The sequence below is a fragment of the Lissotriton vulgaris genome, chromosome 1_1 (genome assembly GCF_964263255.1).
Source record: "Lissotriton vulgaris chromosome 1_1, aLisVul1.2, whole genome shotgun sequence".
Classification (NCBI taxonomy): Eukaryota; Metazoa; Chordata; class Amphibia; order Caudata; family Salamandridae; genus Lissotriton; species Lissotriton vulgaris.
In genome coordinates, this window is record NC_141685.1 from 853,434,464 (window position 1) to 853,450,170 (window position 15,707).

Below are 15,707 nucleotides of genomic sequence, written 5' to 3' on the forward strand. Positions count from 1 at the left end.
TGGGCATGACAACCTTGCATGTAGGATTGGTCGCAAATGAGGGGTTGGAATGGATTGAGGTGTATATATGCTACCAAAGGATATAAAACGCATTCTTGTTTCTGAATCAAGAGTGCATGAAGCAGCTTGGTCCTTGGCTTTCCCAGGGACCCTAGCACACCTTTTTTGTTGAGTGACATTCAGCTCTCATTTAATAGGAATAGGATTGCCTTGAGTTTTGATTTATTTAATCTGCCTTCATAGCAACACCCTTAATCTACTTAAGAATCCATTCCGATGTTATGCTTTGCGTTTAAATATGTATTGATTAATTTTCCAACCAAAACTCTTTTTGTTAAATGTCATTGTTTATTTACAACTAAACATTTTGCCAGCAGAGAAAAGAGAAGAATATTTTCAAAATATCATACTGCATTGTTTTGAGTGAAGTTATAGAACTCATTTATTTGTAGGACTAGGTGTGCCTTCTCTACCTCCTGCTAGATTTAGTAGAGGATGTGGTTAAGGAGAAGAGATTTCATTATCGGTCTCGACTTCTAGAAAAAACTTGAACTTGGATGTTTTCCTTTTGAGAGATTCTGAACTCATTTCCAGTTAGTTAACTCGGGAAGTTAGAGCTTATTTTGGATCATACTTTACAAGACCACTAGGTCATGAGCTACGTAGGGTGAAGATCTCTCAGTTGGTAAAGAGATTTAGTCACACATCCTACAAAATTTAAGTATTTGATGCAATGATATCAGTGGCTAATAGCATTGAAAAGTCGGAGACATTTATTTTGAACAGTGCCATGGTAAAGGCATATATGTATCTATTTCAGAAAGGCATTGCAAGATTTCAAAATAACCAGTTCCTACAGGAAGAAAGGAATGATAGACATCCGGAAACTTGGATAATCCTTGAACTGTTTCATATAAATGCAGTGTTTGTTCTTGGCCCAAATGGTCATCTGAATAAAGCAGATAGTTGTAAACAATCCCACTGAAAATGAAGATAGAAAGGTTGTTAGTAACTTCGCCTTCAAACCATACATGTCCTGACTATGATGAGTGTAATTTTCACATACCTGGGAAACACTGGGTCATGACGGTGTAGCTGATCCATGTGCCCACCTGTAAGTAACAAGAAAACAGCCAAATGTGAGGTGCCATAACAAACTTTCTATGATAATCATACTAGATATTCATAAACAAGTCACTTAAACTGAACTTGATGTTCGGAAATGTATGGATTATGCAATAAACACTACCTCTCAAACAAAGAGCATTGCCATGTAGGTCTTTTAGAAATGTAGTCTCGTCTACATATAAAATCGGTGATTAAAATGCATTGTGCAAGTACGTGTATGTATATCACAAATACTGTTAGAAGGCCTGACAGGCTTATTTAGGAAAGTTTAAGGTCGCAAAGTCTGTGTGGTTGCTTAAAAATTCATAAGCACCTGAAGAAGGACCAAGCAACTACAGAAGTGTTCCCGGCTGGTGAGGTTACAGAGAAGGGAGGATTTTTGCAGGTATGGTCACAGTGAAAGGATAATGCAAGAAAGCAGTCTCCAAGATATCACAGCAATACAACACGTTTCTAAAATATTTGTTATTCTGATAAGCAAATAAATTCTTGTATCCTGTTGACCAAATATCTTGTGCCGGCCTTTCTGGTGTTACTGAACACGGATATATTCCTTGTGTACTCTGTCCAGTTGAAGCTTAAGACGGGATTGTGTTGTTCAATCAAAGCTGCACAAACTTTATATTGTGATGGATTAATTTAGATGGTAGCAAACAACAGTGAAAAAACGTTGCCATTTTTTCAAATTCTTGGGATGTTCCTAATAAAGATGTTGCAAAGAATTGGTACCTAAATGTGGATCTAAGGCCAATATAAGCCATGAATTTCCCAGATGGGGAATCAGGCAACATTTATATCATTTATTTGATATTCACGTTGCAGGTTACAGGATCTCTAACAATCTTTAAAAAAAAAAAGAGATCTTGGCTTCTTCAAAGACTACTCCACATCAATTCCCTGCTTATTTTTCAAATGCTTTGAAATATCTATATAACACCCTTCTTCTGTGAAACTGACTATGTTTATTCAGCACCATAAATAGACATTATTTGCATGGGAATAAATACTCACAGATGTACATACTCAGGATACTAGTAAGGTCGAAGCAGTTCCACTATAGACTGACACCAGTTGTTAAAGGCCCTGAGCTTGAGTTATAATGATGTTGAGGCGCTTTAATATTTGGTATTAGCTGAGGCAAAAGGGCTAGAACATTCCACCACTGAGGGTAGAATGTCCAAAATTAAACAGGGAGAAACAGAAAGACAAACATTGCCATATTGGAGCAGAAGGCCTATGTCAGCTATTATTGTCTTCAACTGCGCTCTCAACATCCTAATGTTCTAATTCCATATTGAGACTGTTGAATAAGTGACTTCAGAAGTTCATGGAACTTATTATATTGCGATCGATACAGACATGGGGGCAGATTTACTACTTCTCGCGCATCTATGCTAATCAGCAGAGATGCGCCAGAAGAGTTGCGCCGCATCTGCCCACCTGTGCGCCACCACAGATGCGCCGCATTTACAATGCGGCACACCGTGGCACTCGGATGGGCAGATGGGTGACGCATCCCTGGCGGAAATGCAGCGCATTGCTGAAGTTGCTCCAGCAAGGCTAGGGGGTGCCCTATCTCTAACATGCTGCGTCAATCCTTAGGCCTGCTTCAAGCAGGCGCAGGGTTTTGACGCAGCATGGCCCTAAAAGTGACCGAGTGAAATCTTGTAGATTTCACTCAGCCACTTTTAGGAGGCGTTCCTGCACCGGAACGCCCCCCAACCTGCGCAGGAACGCCTTCTTGTGGCGCAGGGCTTTACAACGTGACTCATCTCCCAGATGCGTCACGTTGTAGGTACCCTGCACCATGGCGCTGGATTTGCGCCACCATTGCGTCACAAAAGTGATGCAACGGTGGCGCAAAAGAGGCGCAAGGGGCTTGTAAATCTGCCCCTCGTAGTTTATTGTGCTTACTGTTATGCTTTAGAGTACATTGGTAGAGTGTAGCATTAGAAGAAGAAGCTAGAATGAAGGAAAAGTTGGTTCTAATCCATTCATTTGCAAATGTATGAGGAAGCTGTTTGAACGTGTGTACATATGAGGAAAATATATAGGGATATTACTGATTATTTAAAACACAAGTTGCTGCTGATAAAGTGTAGGCACAAGGAAAGAATTTTTAAGCTGGGCTTGCTATAATAGTTTGGAAATAAAGGTCTCACTTGGAAGCAAAGGGCTATTGGGGATGAAGGAGGACGGCTGTGCTGTTACGCAGTGGAGGCATAGACTATGACTTGAACAAGAGACGGAATACCACACAAAGGAGACAGAAGGGACAGGAGAGAGACAGGAAACAACTGTGACAAATGGAGAAAGCAGGAACCTGCAGAAGTGAGATAAGGAGTCAAGTATAGACGTCCTTTAGGAGTCAACAGGGCTCACATCTGTGACCCCGTGATATACCTTTTGTAGCCCCTGGTACAGTGCTTGCGATCCCTACCATCGGAGGGTCCAAGGGGCCAGGTGACAAAACTGGGGTGACGTGGTGAGCAAAAGAATGATTGATTTAACCCGAATCTCTTGACTAGGGGTGAATGTTCTGGTTTGTTCTGCATTCTGTCCATCAATTGTGTGTCTTTTGCCTTGTACAAGGCACCCTTTCATGCTACACTTAGCATGGCTTAATGCCGCCATGTAAATAAGGCCCCCTTTCATGCTACACTTATAGTGAAAGGGGTGGGAAGTGGGTGTTGAGGTGATTTTGATTCTGCCCCATATTTACAAGGGTAGCGTAAATATGGGGCAGCACCAAAATTAAGACCAGGAAAAATCTGGTCTTAACATTGAGAAATGAGGAGAAATGCTTTTTATTTCTCCTTGTTTTTGCTGTTTCTGTTTCTTGCATTCAGCAGCACACATAGAAAGAGCAAAATGCCATGAATGATTGTTTATGTGCAGGAAGGTGTCCCTTCCTGCATATAAACAATCATTAAAAAAAATGACAAGTTGCAACTTCTATGTTTGCTGCATTCTGCAGCACACATAGAAGTTACAAACCGTCATTACTGATTGTTTATGTGCAGGAAGGGATACCTTCCTGCACATAAACAATCTTTCCCTGCTATACAGGCACAATGGTGCAAGAAGGTCTTGGTTGGCGCCAGGCAGCTACATTTAACGCCAGCGCTAAGGAAAGGCAGGGGTGCGCCATATTCTTGTGAATACAGATCATCCCTGCATTTGGAAACTGTTGGAGTGCGGCATTAGTCTTCTTGGCTTAACAACGCGCTTCAACAGTTTTCTAGTAAATGTGCACTTCAGAGCTAGACATCTACACATCAGTTTACATTTGGCGTAACGAAGATGAGACTGGGCACGTGATGGTTAAGACTGGAATAAAAATGGTTGAACCATGGACAAATGAAGTGCAAGCCTCTGCAAATTAAGGATGAGCATTACCAAATATTGGTAGAATCTTGCAAATAAATGTTGAACCTCAGCATTTGAGGACTGAAGTTGGGCCTGCGAAGGCTGCACCTGTGGCATATTATGGCTCCTTATCATGGTGGTGCCCATGACATTTCATAGTTGCACTACTGGCATATAATAGCCGCCCTCCAGGTAATAATGCTATTTATTTACCTATTTTAGTAATGATCTGTTATTTTGATAACTTTATACTTTAGCTGAGAGAGCACTTCCTGTGAAGTGATTGGGACTGGACTGAAGGTCATGTGGCACCACTTATGTCACCTGTGTCGACAGAGACATGATCTCACATCTTCTGATGTCATCAGGGTCAAAACGTTTGTGATGTCACTTCTGCTGCCCCAGGCGTTTTAGTGACTTGACACCCATGAAGGCAAGGAGTGTCTGATAATATACAGAAGAGAGGAGGCCGAATAAGATTAGGCAGCTTTGGTATTCGGCACACCTATATTTTGTGGGATTCTGAGCAAATCTTTAGGCCCTCACACTTATTCTTTTGGGAATTAAGCACTTAGTGGCCTCTGTGCATCATACAAACCAATCAAATACGATGTGCAATTAGGATGTGACCGCGGCGGGTGCGGCTTCAAGCTGCATCCGCCGCAATGGTAAAAATGCATACATTGCATTTGTATGCAGAAAGCAGCAGGTATCGTGCAGTGCCTGCCGAGGTACCCCCCATGTGCACCCCCTCCCCCCTTCACCCAGGGGGCCCGCAACAGGCCCCCGCAGTGAAGTTACACATGCTTTTCCACGGCGGAAAACCCGCTGCGGAAAAGCATTTTTAACAGCCCATCCTAATATGGCTGACGGTGCAGGTTGTATCCATTCCAACCTCTTTTGCGTTATTTCATTCATGATTAACAGCAAGAATTCTGTTTCACGTTTTTGATTAGCGCCATATTTTCACTAGGTAGGATTATCTTGTGTGTATGCAGTAGCAATATTTGAGAGCAGAGGCCCTGAAGAAAGCCTAGGGACTACTTGCCCGATTGGCTGAAACATGTTGGCCCTTTTTTTGGTAGTTATTTGTTTAAACTGCCTGTTGCACTGTTCTGTTTTTAATTAGGGGATGTGTCTATACCTTAATAAAATGTTCTCTATTTTGTGCCACATCACCCTATTTTAACCCATCACATATTTTTGTGTTCTGCACTGCACTTTATCTTCTCGGTGGTCAACTACTTAGTCGCTCATTGTGTTTTTGGAAGTGAATGTGGGTGCGATCCAGCCCATTACCATATGAATGGTGACCTCTATGATCAAGAGATACACCACTTCTTTAGCTGGTTGACAAAATGATAATACTGATCACAACGAGAAGTTGATGGCTATCCAGATAAATGAGTTTGGATCTTACCACATATCACTGTAGCGTTGTTCTCCTATGGTTAGTTCTTTAGTTTCTTTGGCTTATTTGTGACTGAGGTACCACTTTATCTTTGTGAAAGTGTAGATAGCCTGCCATGTTATTGGTCTTTAGACCCCCAGTTCGCTGTGTTGCTTACAAGTTAGTATTTGGGGATGTGAAACTGGGCTGGTCTTTAAAATTACCCTATGACCCTTCCTCTCCCGGTATTGTTGTAGTTGATATTTGTTTATTGGCAGACAGGGGACAATCGGCAATACTTATTTTGCTCGACACTGTTAACAATGGAATTTTGCTGACCCATCTAGAGGAGGTAGGAATAGTGGGCACTGCTCTGAATTGGTTCCGATCCTATCTATCTGGCAGGTGTCAGGCAGTGGCTCTTCCTCTGTTTCAATCAGCCTTTTCAAACATCTGGCATAGTGTTACTCAAGGGTCTGCTATTAGCCCAATTTTGTTCAACATATATTTGAGCCCATTGATTAACATAATTCAGGCTCACAATGTGAAGTTGGTTAATTACGCTGATGACACCCAGATTATCTTATCCCTGGATGGAACCCAGTGTAATGCATTGGAGAATTTCCATGCCTCTATGCATGATACTGCGCAGTGGCTACAGAATACCTTTTTACAATTCAATTCAGATAAGACTGAAATTTTACACTGTGCGGTTGGGAAGGTTCCTCTGCCTCTCCCTCTCAACTTTTGGCCCCTTGTAACATCTACTCTTCTGGTTCTGACTAAGGCGCCGCGAAATTTGGGAGTCACGTTCAGCGCTAATCTGTCTTTGGAGATGCAAGTGAATAAAACTGTGGGGAGCTGTTTTGGTCTTATCAGAGCATTGAGAAAGATCCTCCCGCTGCTTCCAAATTTGTCCAGAGCCTTAACAGTAAGAGGCGTTATTTTAAGCAGACTTGATTATTGCAATGCCCTACTGTTGGAGTCTCCAAAGTTCCTGATTCAGCACCTGCAACGCGTCCAAAATAGGTCGGCAAAATTAGTTCTGTCCAGACCATGGGACTCTTCTGCATCAATGTGCTCAGCTGAGCTACACTGGCTTCCAGTGTTGCAAAGAACATATTTTAAGTCCTTATGCATAGTGTTTAGGGCTCAGAATGGATCTGGTTCTAAGCCTCTACAGAAGAAACTTGTTTGGTACACTCCCACTTGGATCCTCCGCTCCTCTTCTGCTTGTTTGGTGAAGGTCTCAAGGTTTAATAAGGTTAGATTGGGAGGAAGGGCTTTTAGTACTGCTGCTGCAATGCTATGGATTGAACTACCACTTGAAACTAGGCAATGCAACACCCTGCCTCTGTTTAGGAAAGGGATTAAAATGTGGCTGTTCCCCAGAAACTGACTTCTTGTCTTTGAGTGCTGTCTAATTGAGTTCTACCTTCTCTGTTTTATGATGGTTTGCGTCATGTACCATAGCGCCAGGGTACCCGTACCGTGTTTGCTGCGCTTTACAAATGCTATTTACAATACAAAACAATACAATCTATGGGTGGTGGATGGGTGTTTTCATGCACTTACTTATCAATTATGATGCAATCCTATGTTTAGAAAGAGTTGTAGACATGGGTTTGCACCACAATGGTGCACTTGCCTGAGACTGGCGTAATGAGGAGAAATATCTTTATTCAGCCTCCTTCTTTCCACTTTGCATGTGTGCCGCATTCTTCAGCACACATACAAAGAGGAAAAAAACTCCCAGGATAGTTTTTGTGCAGGAAATAGGATGGATGATCAGATAGCTTACTTCCAATGGCACCTTCACCGCCGGGCCAACAAAGGAAGTTGTACCCTGACAATTTTACTGCACTGGAATGAAACTTGTGGTCTGCCCATCTCAGAATATGGGGGTGGACCTTAAATTTGACAACAGGGTGCTCCGTTGCAAAAGTGTACCTGTCTTTCAAACTCTAAATCACACCAGAGAACCATCCAATGCAAATCAGTACTGACCCTGCTCCTCAAGGGAACAGTCCATGCTGAACCTTGGTCACTTCACACATTCACCATAAGGCCCACTGCGTTTTAAGTTGGGAAATTCGAGATTCTTCAATCCACCCCTCCACTCCCCCGAATCACGTTAGCCAGAGCATATGGCCTTGCAATGATGCACTCGAGCAGAGCAGAGCTCTTTTCTACAGGATTATTAGTAACACTAAAATAATACATTATAAAGCTAGATTAAAACACGATTGTAAAACTGCTTGAATTAACAATAATATTTACTAAAATAATTCTTAACACAAGCTGTGAGGACAGAAACAAGGAAGCACTTTTCAAATGCACACAGTACAACACATGTAAATGGGTTTTAAGTCTTGTTATGTAAACTTTAAAACTTCATTATAGAAAAATACAGTACTTTCACTCAATGTGTGACCATCCGTATTAATTAAACACAACTTGATGTCAACAGAGTCAATGTCTCAGCAGAGATAGACTCCTTCTTCCAGCCAATGATAATACAGAAATATTAATGTTCCCAGCCTATTGTATTACCAGTGAATTACATTTTTGGGCAGTATTTTTGGGATGGAGTATATGACAGGGGGACAATGGTTATGTCTTGTAATTGCGAGCGATGCAGGGAAGTGAGAATGTATTTTTCTTAAAGAGAGAAGCTCTGAAAACAACAGCAGTTCGCTCCTGTTTGTATGAACAAGGGCAGCTGTGCCCGATTTTGTGCTATTAAATTCGAGGTACTCTCACGATTTGAAAAGGCTTTCGCTGATGCCTGTTTCGAGGTTTAACCCTGATTGTTATCAAGCTGCTAAATGTTGCTGGCATGGAGTGAAGAATTTATCTTTGAGTGTGCAGTTTACATTTGATGTTGAGTTTTACACTGTGGAATAGAGTGTGACCTGTCATTTGTGCATGTTATTCCACATTTAGTGGTGCACAGATGGTGAATATATACATTTGCTCCCTTGATTTGGAGCCCACGCTCATAATCTGGCACAGGCGCAGAGTTTTCCTTCATTTGCATGGGTCCCTTGCACATGTAGCAGGCCATGTTATCTGTATTACAGAAGGTGCTGCACAAGAGTCTGCAGCCAAAGTGCCCGGCAGCACAGAAAGTAGGCGTGCACATTCGCCGCGCCCTGGAACACTTTGAGTAATACATTTTCTGTTGTCAATTTATGATATGATTAGAGAAATCTATGTAGATTCTACCTCAACTCAAAAAAATCGTGATTTACAAGTCTAATAAGTCCTCCTAATGCTAAGCTGTCTGTCATACCCACAACATGTGGAAAACATTATTATATCCAGCACCCTCGATGCCAGGTAAATAGAAGAGTCCACAAATGAAAGATGTTTTGTTTTGCTTTCAGACAATATTTGCATTACCTGTTATATGTACTTTAAATTTAACAACATTTTCCCCATTTTGGTTATCATATTTTCTTTGATGCATTATAATTAGGGCTCACGGTTTTATGGTATTCCATATCATTTCCATCTGTATTTATCCATTTTTATTTTGGGTTTTGTGAAAAAATAAAGCTGAAATTAGTATATTTACGCATTTATTTAACCAGTAAATATGCACTCATGATTGAATGCCTACTAGGTTTCAATGCTGAAAACACCAGCAGAAGATAAATCAATGCACTTATAAGACAATAGGCAAATTTCAGTATCCACCTTGCCCATATCTACTGCTGTTAAAGGCTCTTTAATAAAAGTCATTTCTTTTTTAGCCCCCTTACCTATCAATCCACACGGCTATTGGCCTGGCAGTCATGGCAGACAGTATTTAGAATGACTCAAAAAGCAACCCAATTTCCGTTTTTATCCACATTTAAAAATAAATACAAACAAGAAAATACATGTTTTCAGTCTGTATTTATCTGTTAAAAATCAGAAAAAACGGAAAACAGGGAGCCTTAATTATAGTTGTTTGGACAGAGACTGGAGAAAAAAGAGAAACTGGACAGAACAGGTGCGTGCCTTAAAAAATAGGCGATAATATAAATCCTAAAACCAGCCAGACAGTCTCTGTATAGAAAAGGGTGAAGCTGGGAGACAAAACACAGAAGCTCCAGGTGGAAGCAAAGAATGGCTTCACTAGTAGAACATAATTCACAAAGATTTTGCTGTGTCTCACTCTTGTGGTACTCCTGATCAGGGTCGGACAATAGCCAAGGGCACCAAAATAAAAGTGGCCCCCACTGGTAAATTAGAAAGTTAAAAATGTGGGCCATGTTAGCAATTCGGGACAGTTTTGAACTTGTAAAGACACGCTGTGTAGGTGCTTTTCAAAGTATAGAAGACTGAATGGATTTGAGCTTGCTCTAGCCAATGTTTGTTTAAATATCAGATAAATCCATAGCAAAAATCAGCCCAGCAGACCTTGAAACAAGCTCACACGCAGCCAAACAATGGTGCACACAATGACATATCTGACCAGCCCAAAGGCACTGCCTGATTCCTTAAAGGATGTGTATGAGAAACAATATCCCAACTGGTATTATTTATGGACAATTAAAAAGGATATCCGTACAGTATTATCCAAAAAGAAACAAGGAGACTTAATATGAATTTCATATGTGCTCACAGCATCATTTATATCAACATTTGAGAAAATCACGTGGGACAATAGCAATTACAGTTAGTGTCAGCACTGCAATTACCAATAATAGCCCAGTATTGTACAAGGTGCACAAGTGCAAAGTGGGTGGCACTACGGCGATGCAAGTGACAGTGAAAAACAGCGTGGTCGGCGCAAAGTGAAAAGTGAGTAAATATATACAGTGTCTAAAAACAATTTAGTATTCAAACAATTTAGTTTTGCATATATCTTTTTATGACAACCACTAAGTAAAAGGGCGCCTAGGAGTTCGCTGGGAAGTCGAAAACGTTTCGATCCATAGGACTTAGGATCATCATCAGGACTGGAGGGCCAGGGGCAGTGCGTCAGGCAATAGTTGGGTGTGAACCACTGGTCATGAGACTGGGCGCTTGTCTCCGTTTTTTAGGGGGCAGAGCGGGAGTACAAGCGGGTCCGGAGTTGCATCCTCGGTAGAGTAGATGCCGAAGGTAGTTGAGAAGTAATCCGGGACCGGATGGTCCAGACAAGGTGCGGATACAGCAACCCAGATACATCGCTTCACTCGCTTTTGACTCCGACAGAGGAAAGATTCACTCTCCTCCCCTCCACGCGGATAACTACGGCCATCCGACGGACCGAATTACCGCTGATCGATTCATTCTACCGCAATCACCCACCCCGAGAGTATCCGCACCTTGTCTGGACCATCCGGTCCCGGATTACTTCTCAACTACCTTCGGCATCTACTCTACCGAGGATGCAACTCCGGACCCGCTTGTACTCCCGCTCTGCCCCCTAAAAAACTGAGACAAGCGCCCAGTCTCATGACCAGTGGTTCACACCCAACTATTGCCTGACGCACTGCCCCTGGCCCTCCAGTCCTGATGATGATCCTAAGTCCTATGGATCGAAACGCCGTCGACTTCCCAGCGAACTCCTAGGCGCCCTTTTACTTAGTGGTTGTCATAAAAAGATATATGCAAAACTAAATTGTTTGAATACTAAATTGTTTTTAGACACTGTATATATTTACTCACTTTTCATTTTGCGCCGACCACGCTGTTTTTCACTGTGACTTGCGTCGCCGTAGTGCCACCCACTTTGCACTTGTGCACCTTGTACAATACTGGGCTATTATTGGTCATTTATTAATTGCAGTGCTGACACTAACTGTAATTGCTATTGTCCCACGTGATTTTCTCAAATGTTGATATAAATGATGCTGTGAGCACATATGAAATTCATGGATGTATGTTGTTACAACGCATGCTTTTAGCACGCATGCTGTAACAACGCAGTTTTTATAACGCATTCTTTTACAACGCATAACAGAAAGGGGTGTTGGATAGTGAATATTTTAATTTACTATTCCAACACCAGTCCCCGTTGACACTAGGGAAGGTGTTGGAAAGTAAATTAAAAGTATTCCCTATCCTTGAGCGCCCCCCAGAGTCATGCGTTGTAATAGAATGCGATTTAAAAACCGCGTTGTAATAGCACTGCGTGCTAAAAGTTGCGTCGTAAACGACGTTCCCCGAAATTCATATTGAGTCTCCTTGTTTCTTTTTGGATAATACTGTACGGATATCCTTTTTAATTGTCCATAAATAATACCAGTTGGGATATTGTTTCTCATACACATCCTTCTACCCCAATCCCAACAAGGTTGATGGGTTTCTACTCCTGTTACTTTACACATGATTCCTTAAAGGCCAGTCCGACCCTGCTCGCGATTTGTTCTGGCTTCCGAGAATCTCATATAGAGTCAGCTTGACGGCTGCTTTCTGAACAGACTGCACCTACTGTTGCTGAATGCAAACGTTTGTACTGCAGTTTACCCATAGATCTAAACAGCAAGCACTTTCCTCAAGGAGCTAAGTCAGCAGAGGCCTCATTAACAGCACTATTAGATGCTTGACCTGGGGGTTCCCTGCTAGTCATGGCATCAGAAACATTAAACTCGTTTTACAGTTGCATGCCTATTGTATCTAGTATCATATTAGGCTCTGTCTGATATATTTGGCAAATACCTCATAGGTGTAGTTGGGACAGGATACAAAGAAAAATAGCCATGTGAAAGGATTCTTTGTTGGGTGAGGGATCCGACGAATCTTCGACTCTGAAAAATAAAGGCTCTGATAAAAACAGAATAGCATGCAGCTGCACAAAGTCATCTGTAACTCTTACGTATGGACAATCATAATTCTGGCACATAGCATTCAGACTTCATCTTTTTATTTGTGATGCATTTTAAAACTCCCTTCAAACCATACTCATCAGCAGTAAACTGCAATATCTTCCTTTTTCTAATAGCCAAATATCCCTTTCTAATTTTAAAAGATATCTAAAGAGTATGTATTACAGACCTTAGGTCACCTTTAAAGTATGATGTAAGGTGGCACAGCAAGGACTGACTAGATCTACCTTTGTTGCCACTTTCTTGCCCTGCAATGTGCACCTTAACTGTGCCCCACATCGTCACTGCGCCCTCTCCACCTCAAAGTACTGCTCCTTGTGAATGTCCCACTCTCTCTACACCCTTTTCTTTTTTTCACACACGTCATCCTTGTGTTCTAATACTCTCCACTCTCTCTGTGTAAAGGCTCCACCCTCTGCTACTTCTATTCTTTGGGGCAGATTTATGAGTTATGGCGCATCTCTGCAAATCAGCAGGGATGCGCCAGAACTGATGCGTCACGCAATTCCCTCCTTGCGGCACCACAGATGCGCCGCATTTACAATGCGGCGCACCATGGTGCAAGGAAGGGCAGATGCGTGACGCATCTTGTGGTGTACGGGCGGCGCATTGCTGGAGTAGCGTCGAAAGTGCGACGCAACTCCTGCAATGTACAGAGGCCACCCATACATAACGTGGTGCGTAAGGATTTGACCCAGCAGTGTCGTAAAACGGACTCAGTGAAATCTTGTAGATTTCACTGCGTCAGTTTTACGGGGCTTTCCTCCGAGGGAACGCCCACCCTGCAACAGAACGCCCACATGAAACCTGACGCAGGTTTCATGTGGCGCAGGGCTTTACAACGTGACGCATCTGCCTAGATGCGTCACGTTGTAAATAGGTCACAGGGATGCGCCCCGTTTCCACGCCGTTGCGTGACGCAACGGCGGCGTAAACGTGGCGCAAGTCCGACATAAATCTGCCCCTTTGTCTTTACTTCCTCCTCAGCAGGTCCCTCCTTGGGATGGTCAAGTTATTTATGCGCTGTGCCCACTAGTTATGCGTCACGGCACTCTTTCACCATGTTCTTGCATTGCATTGGCTTAACTACTTCGTGTTAGATGCGTGGGGCTAGAAAGATTGAACTATCCATCCAAACCTGAACAAATAAAAGATGACTGACTGCTGGAGTTGGATGGCTAAATTTAGAAGAAAAATAATGACATGAGAGGAAGACCTTTGATTGGCTTTGATCCCACGGAGAGCAAGATCTTGCATTACCATGAATTTCTTCAGGAAACTATTAATTATGTGTACAATTAAAGAATGCAATGGGTACATTTCCTTGGCACAGTAGTTAATCATGGACAGAGGTGTGCAGATGCTAGGGGGCTCAGAGGACTTCATCAGAGAAAGACCAGGTACCCAGCTATGGGTAGATGTAGCTAACGTGCAATGTACAGGGTGCGGCAGAGGCAGCCTCAGAACCCCAGGCACTGCCATCCCACCCAAATTAAAGCCTTCTGCTACATCCATGGGAGAGCTGCTCTGGGACTAAAAAACATGGCAAGGGAGGGCCATGTCACTGCCAGCACAGCAAGCCAGTTGTGACTTGTATCTGCAGATAGACCACAAAAGACTGGGTCCATCTTCAAAATACCCTAACTAATGTCCCTTATAAGCAGGGTGCTGTCACCCTGCACTTGGAGAACATTTAGGGAATTTTTCTGTCCAGTGTTGCCATGGTTCATGGGGTGAATCTGGACAGAAAGGATGCTGACAGTTCCCTTAACTGGAGCCAGCGGCAGTTTAACCATTGGGAACTTGGCATTCCCCAAACAGTTTAAATAACGCCCACGCCATATCTCTCTTTCCCAACAGCAACAGACACGTTGGGGAAAATGAAATAAAGGGGACACAGCACAGCACAACACCCAAGTTCCTCCTAATGTTCTATTAATGTATGGCACGGTGTTTGTCTTCCTCAGTACTGCTGCCCTTCAAGCTGCCATGACCCAATGCACCATGGGCCAAGGATGTGTGAGGTCTGTCAAGTGTAGGCTTTGTACTGGAAGGACCGCCTTCCAGTACAAAGAATTTAGGGGCATATTATCAAGACACAGTGTTAAAATTATTGCCGGTTTAGCGGCAGAAAACTGCAGCTAAAGCAGCGATAAGGGCTTGATAATATGCCCTTGTGAATTCCCATAGAAGCCCATGTTCTGGTGAGAACATGGGCTTCTATAGGAATTCTCTACGGCATATTATCAAGCCCATTATTGCTGCTTTAGCGGCAGTTTCCTGCTGCTAAAGCGGCGATATTCTTAACTCCGTTCTAGATAATATACCCCTATGTTTTAATACTTTTCCCAAGTTGTATGTGTGCTGTACAATGCAGCATTAATGCACAGTCACAGCCGGCGCAGGTAAACGAGGTGGGGCGGTGGACGGGGCGGGGCAGGGGGAGTAGACAGACTATGTAATAGGTTATATTTATTCATTAATTGTACCTATTCTGTCGTCCTTTGACTCCAAACCCCCCCAACCCCCCCTGCACCACCGCACTTACCTGCCCTGCCCGCCGCTGCACATGCAAACTTTGGAAAAGTATGGAAAGCCTAAAACGTTTTTCCTGTGTTACTCCTGCCACGAGATAGCATGAGGTTTTGGTGAAAATTATTTTCTACAATTGTTGGTAGATTGGGATTTGTGTCAAAACCCATGGATGGTTGCATGGAAAAACCTATGTACCTCCATGCAACGCCTCCTTGATGTCATCTAGCCTAAAGTAGTCCTTACAACTACTTTACTTTATCCAACTTTTCAACGTAAATCCTCATTTGCTTTGGAAAGTAAAAACCAACACACTACATTACACAGGGTTTGCATTACAAACGTACTGCAAACCCGGCACAACGTATTAGTAAATCTGGCCCATCCTGCTGGAGTATGAACAACTCTTTTTGGTGCAAAAATACTTTAAGACCATCAACAGTTTGTTGCCAAGAACTTTATTGTGGTGGCTGCTTCTTTCT

At 42.7% G+C, this 15,707-nt stretch overlaps 1 protein-coding gene across 1 annotated transcript in view; it reads right to left on the reverse strand.

Annotated features, from left to right (window-relative positions):
- Positions 1-377: 377 nt before the first annotated feature.
- The window catches only part of LOC147748020 (very-long-chain enoyl-CoA reductase-like), a 54,671-nt gene continuing 39,341 nt past the window's right edge, over positions 378-15,707 (reverse strand). The window contains exons 7-9 of the mRNA XM_086926744.1: positions 12,527-12,615; positions 1,067-1,112; positions 378-981 (exon numbers count right to left, since the gene is read on the reverse strand). Of these exons, the coding sequence (XP_086782870.1) occupies positions 854-981; positions 1,067-1,112; positions 12,527-12,615 (263 nt within the window). The 3' untranslated portion in view covers positions 378-853. The remainder of the gene's footprint in view (positions 982-1,066; positions 1,113-12,526; positions 12,616-15,707) is intronic.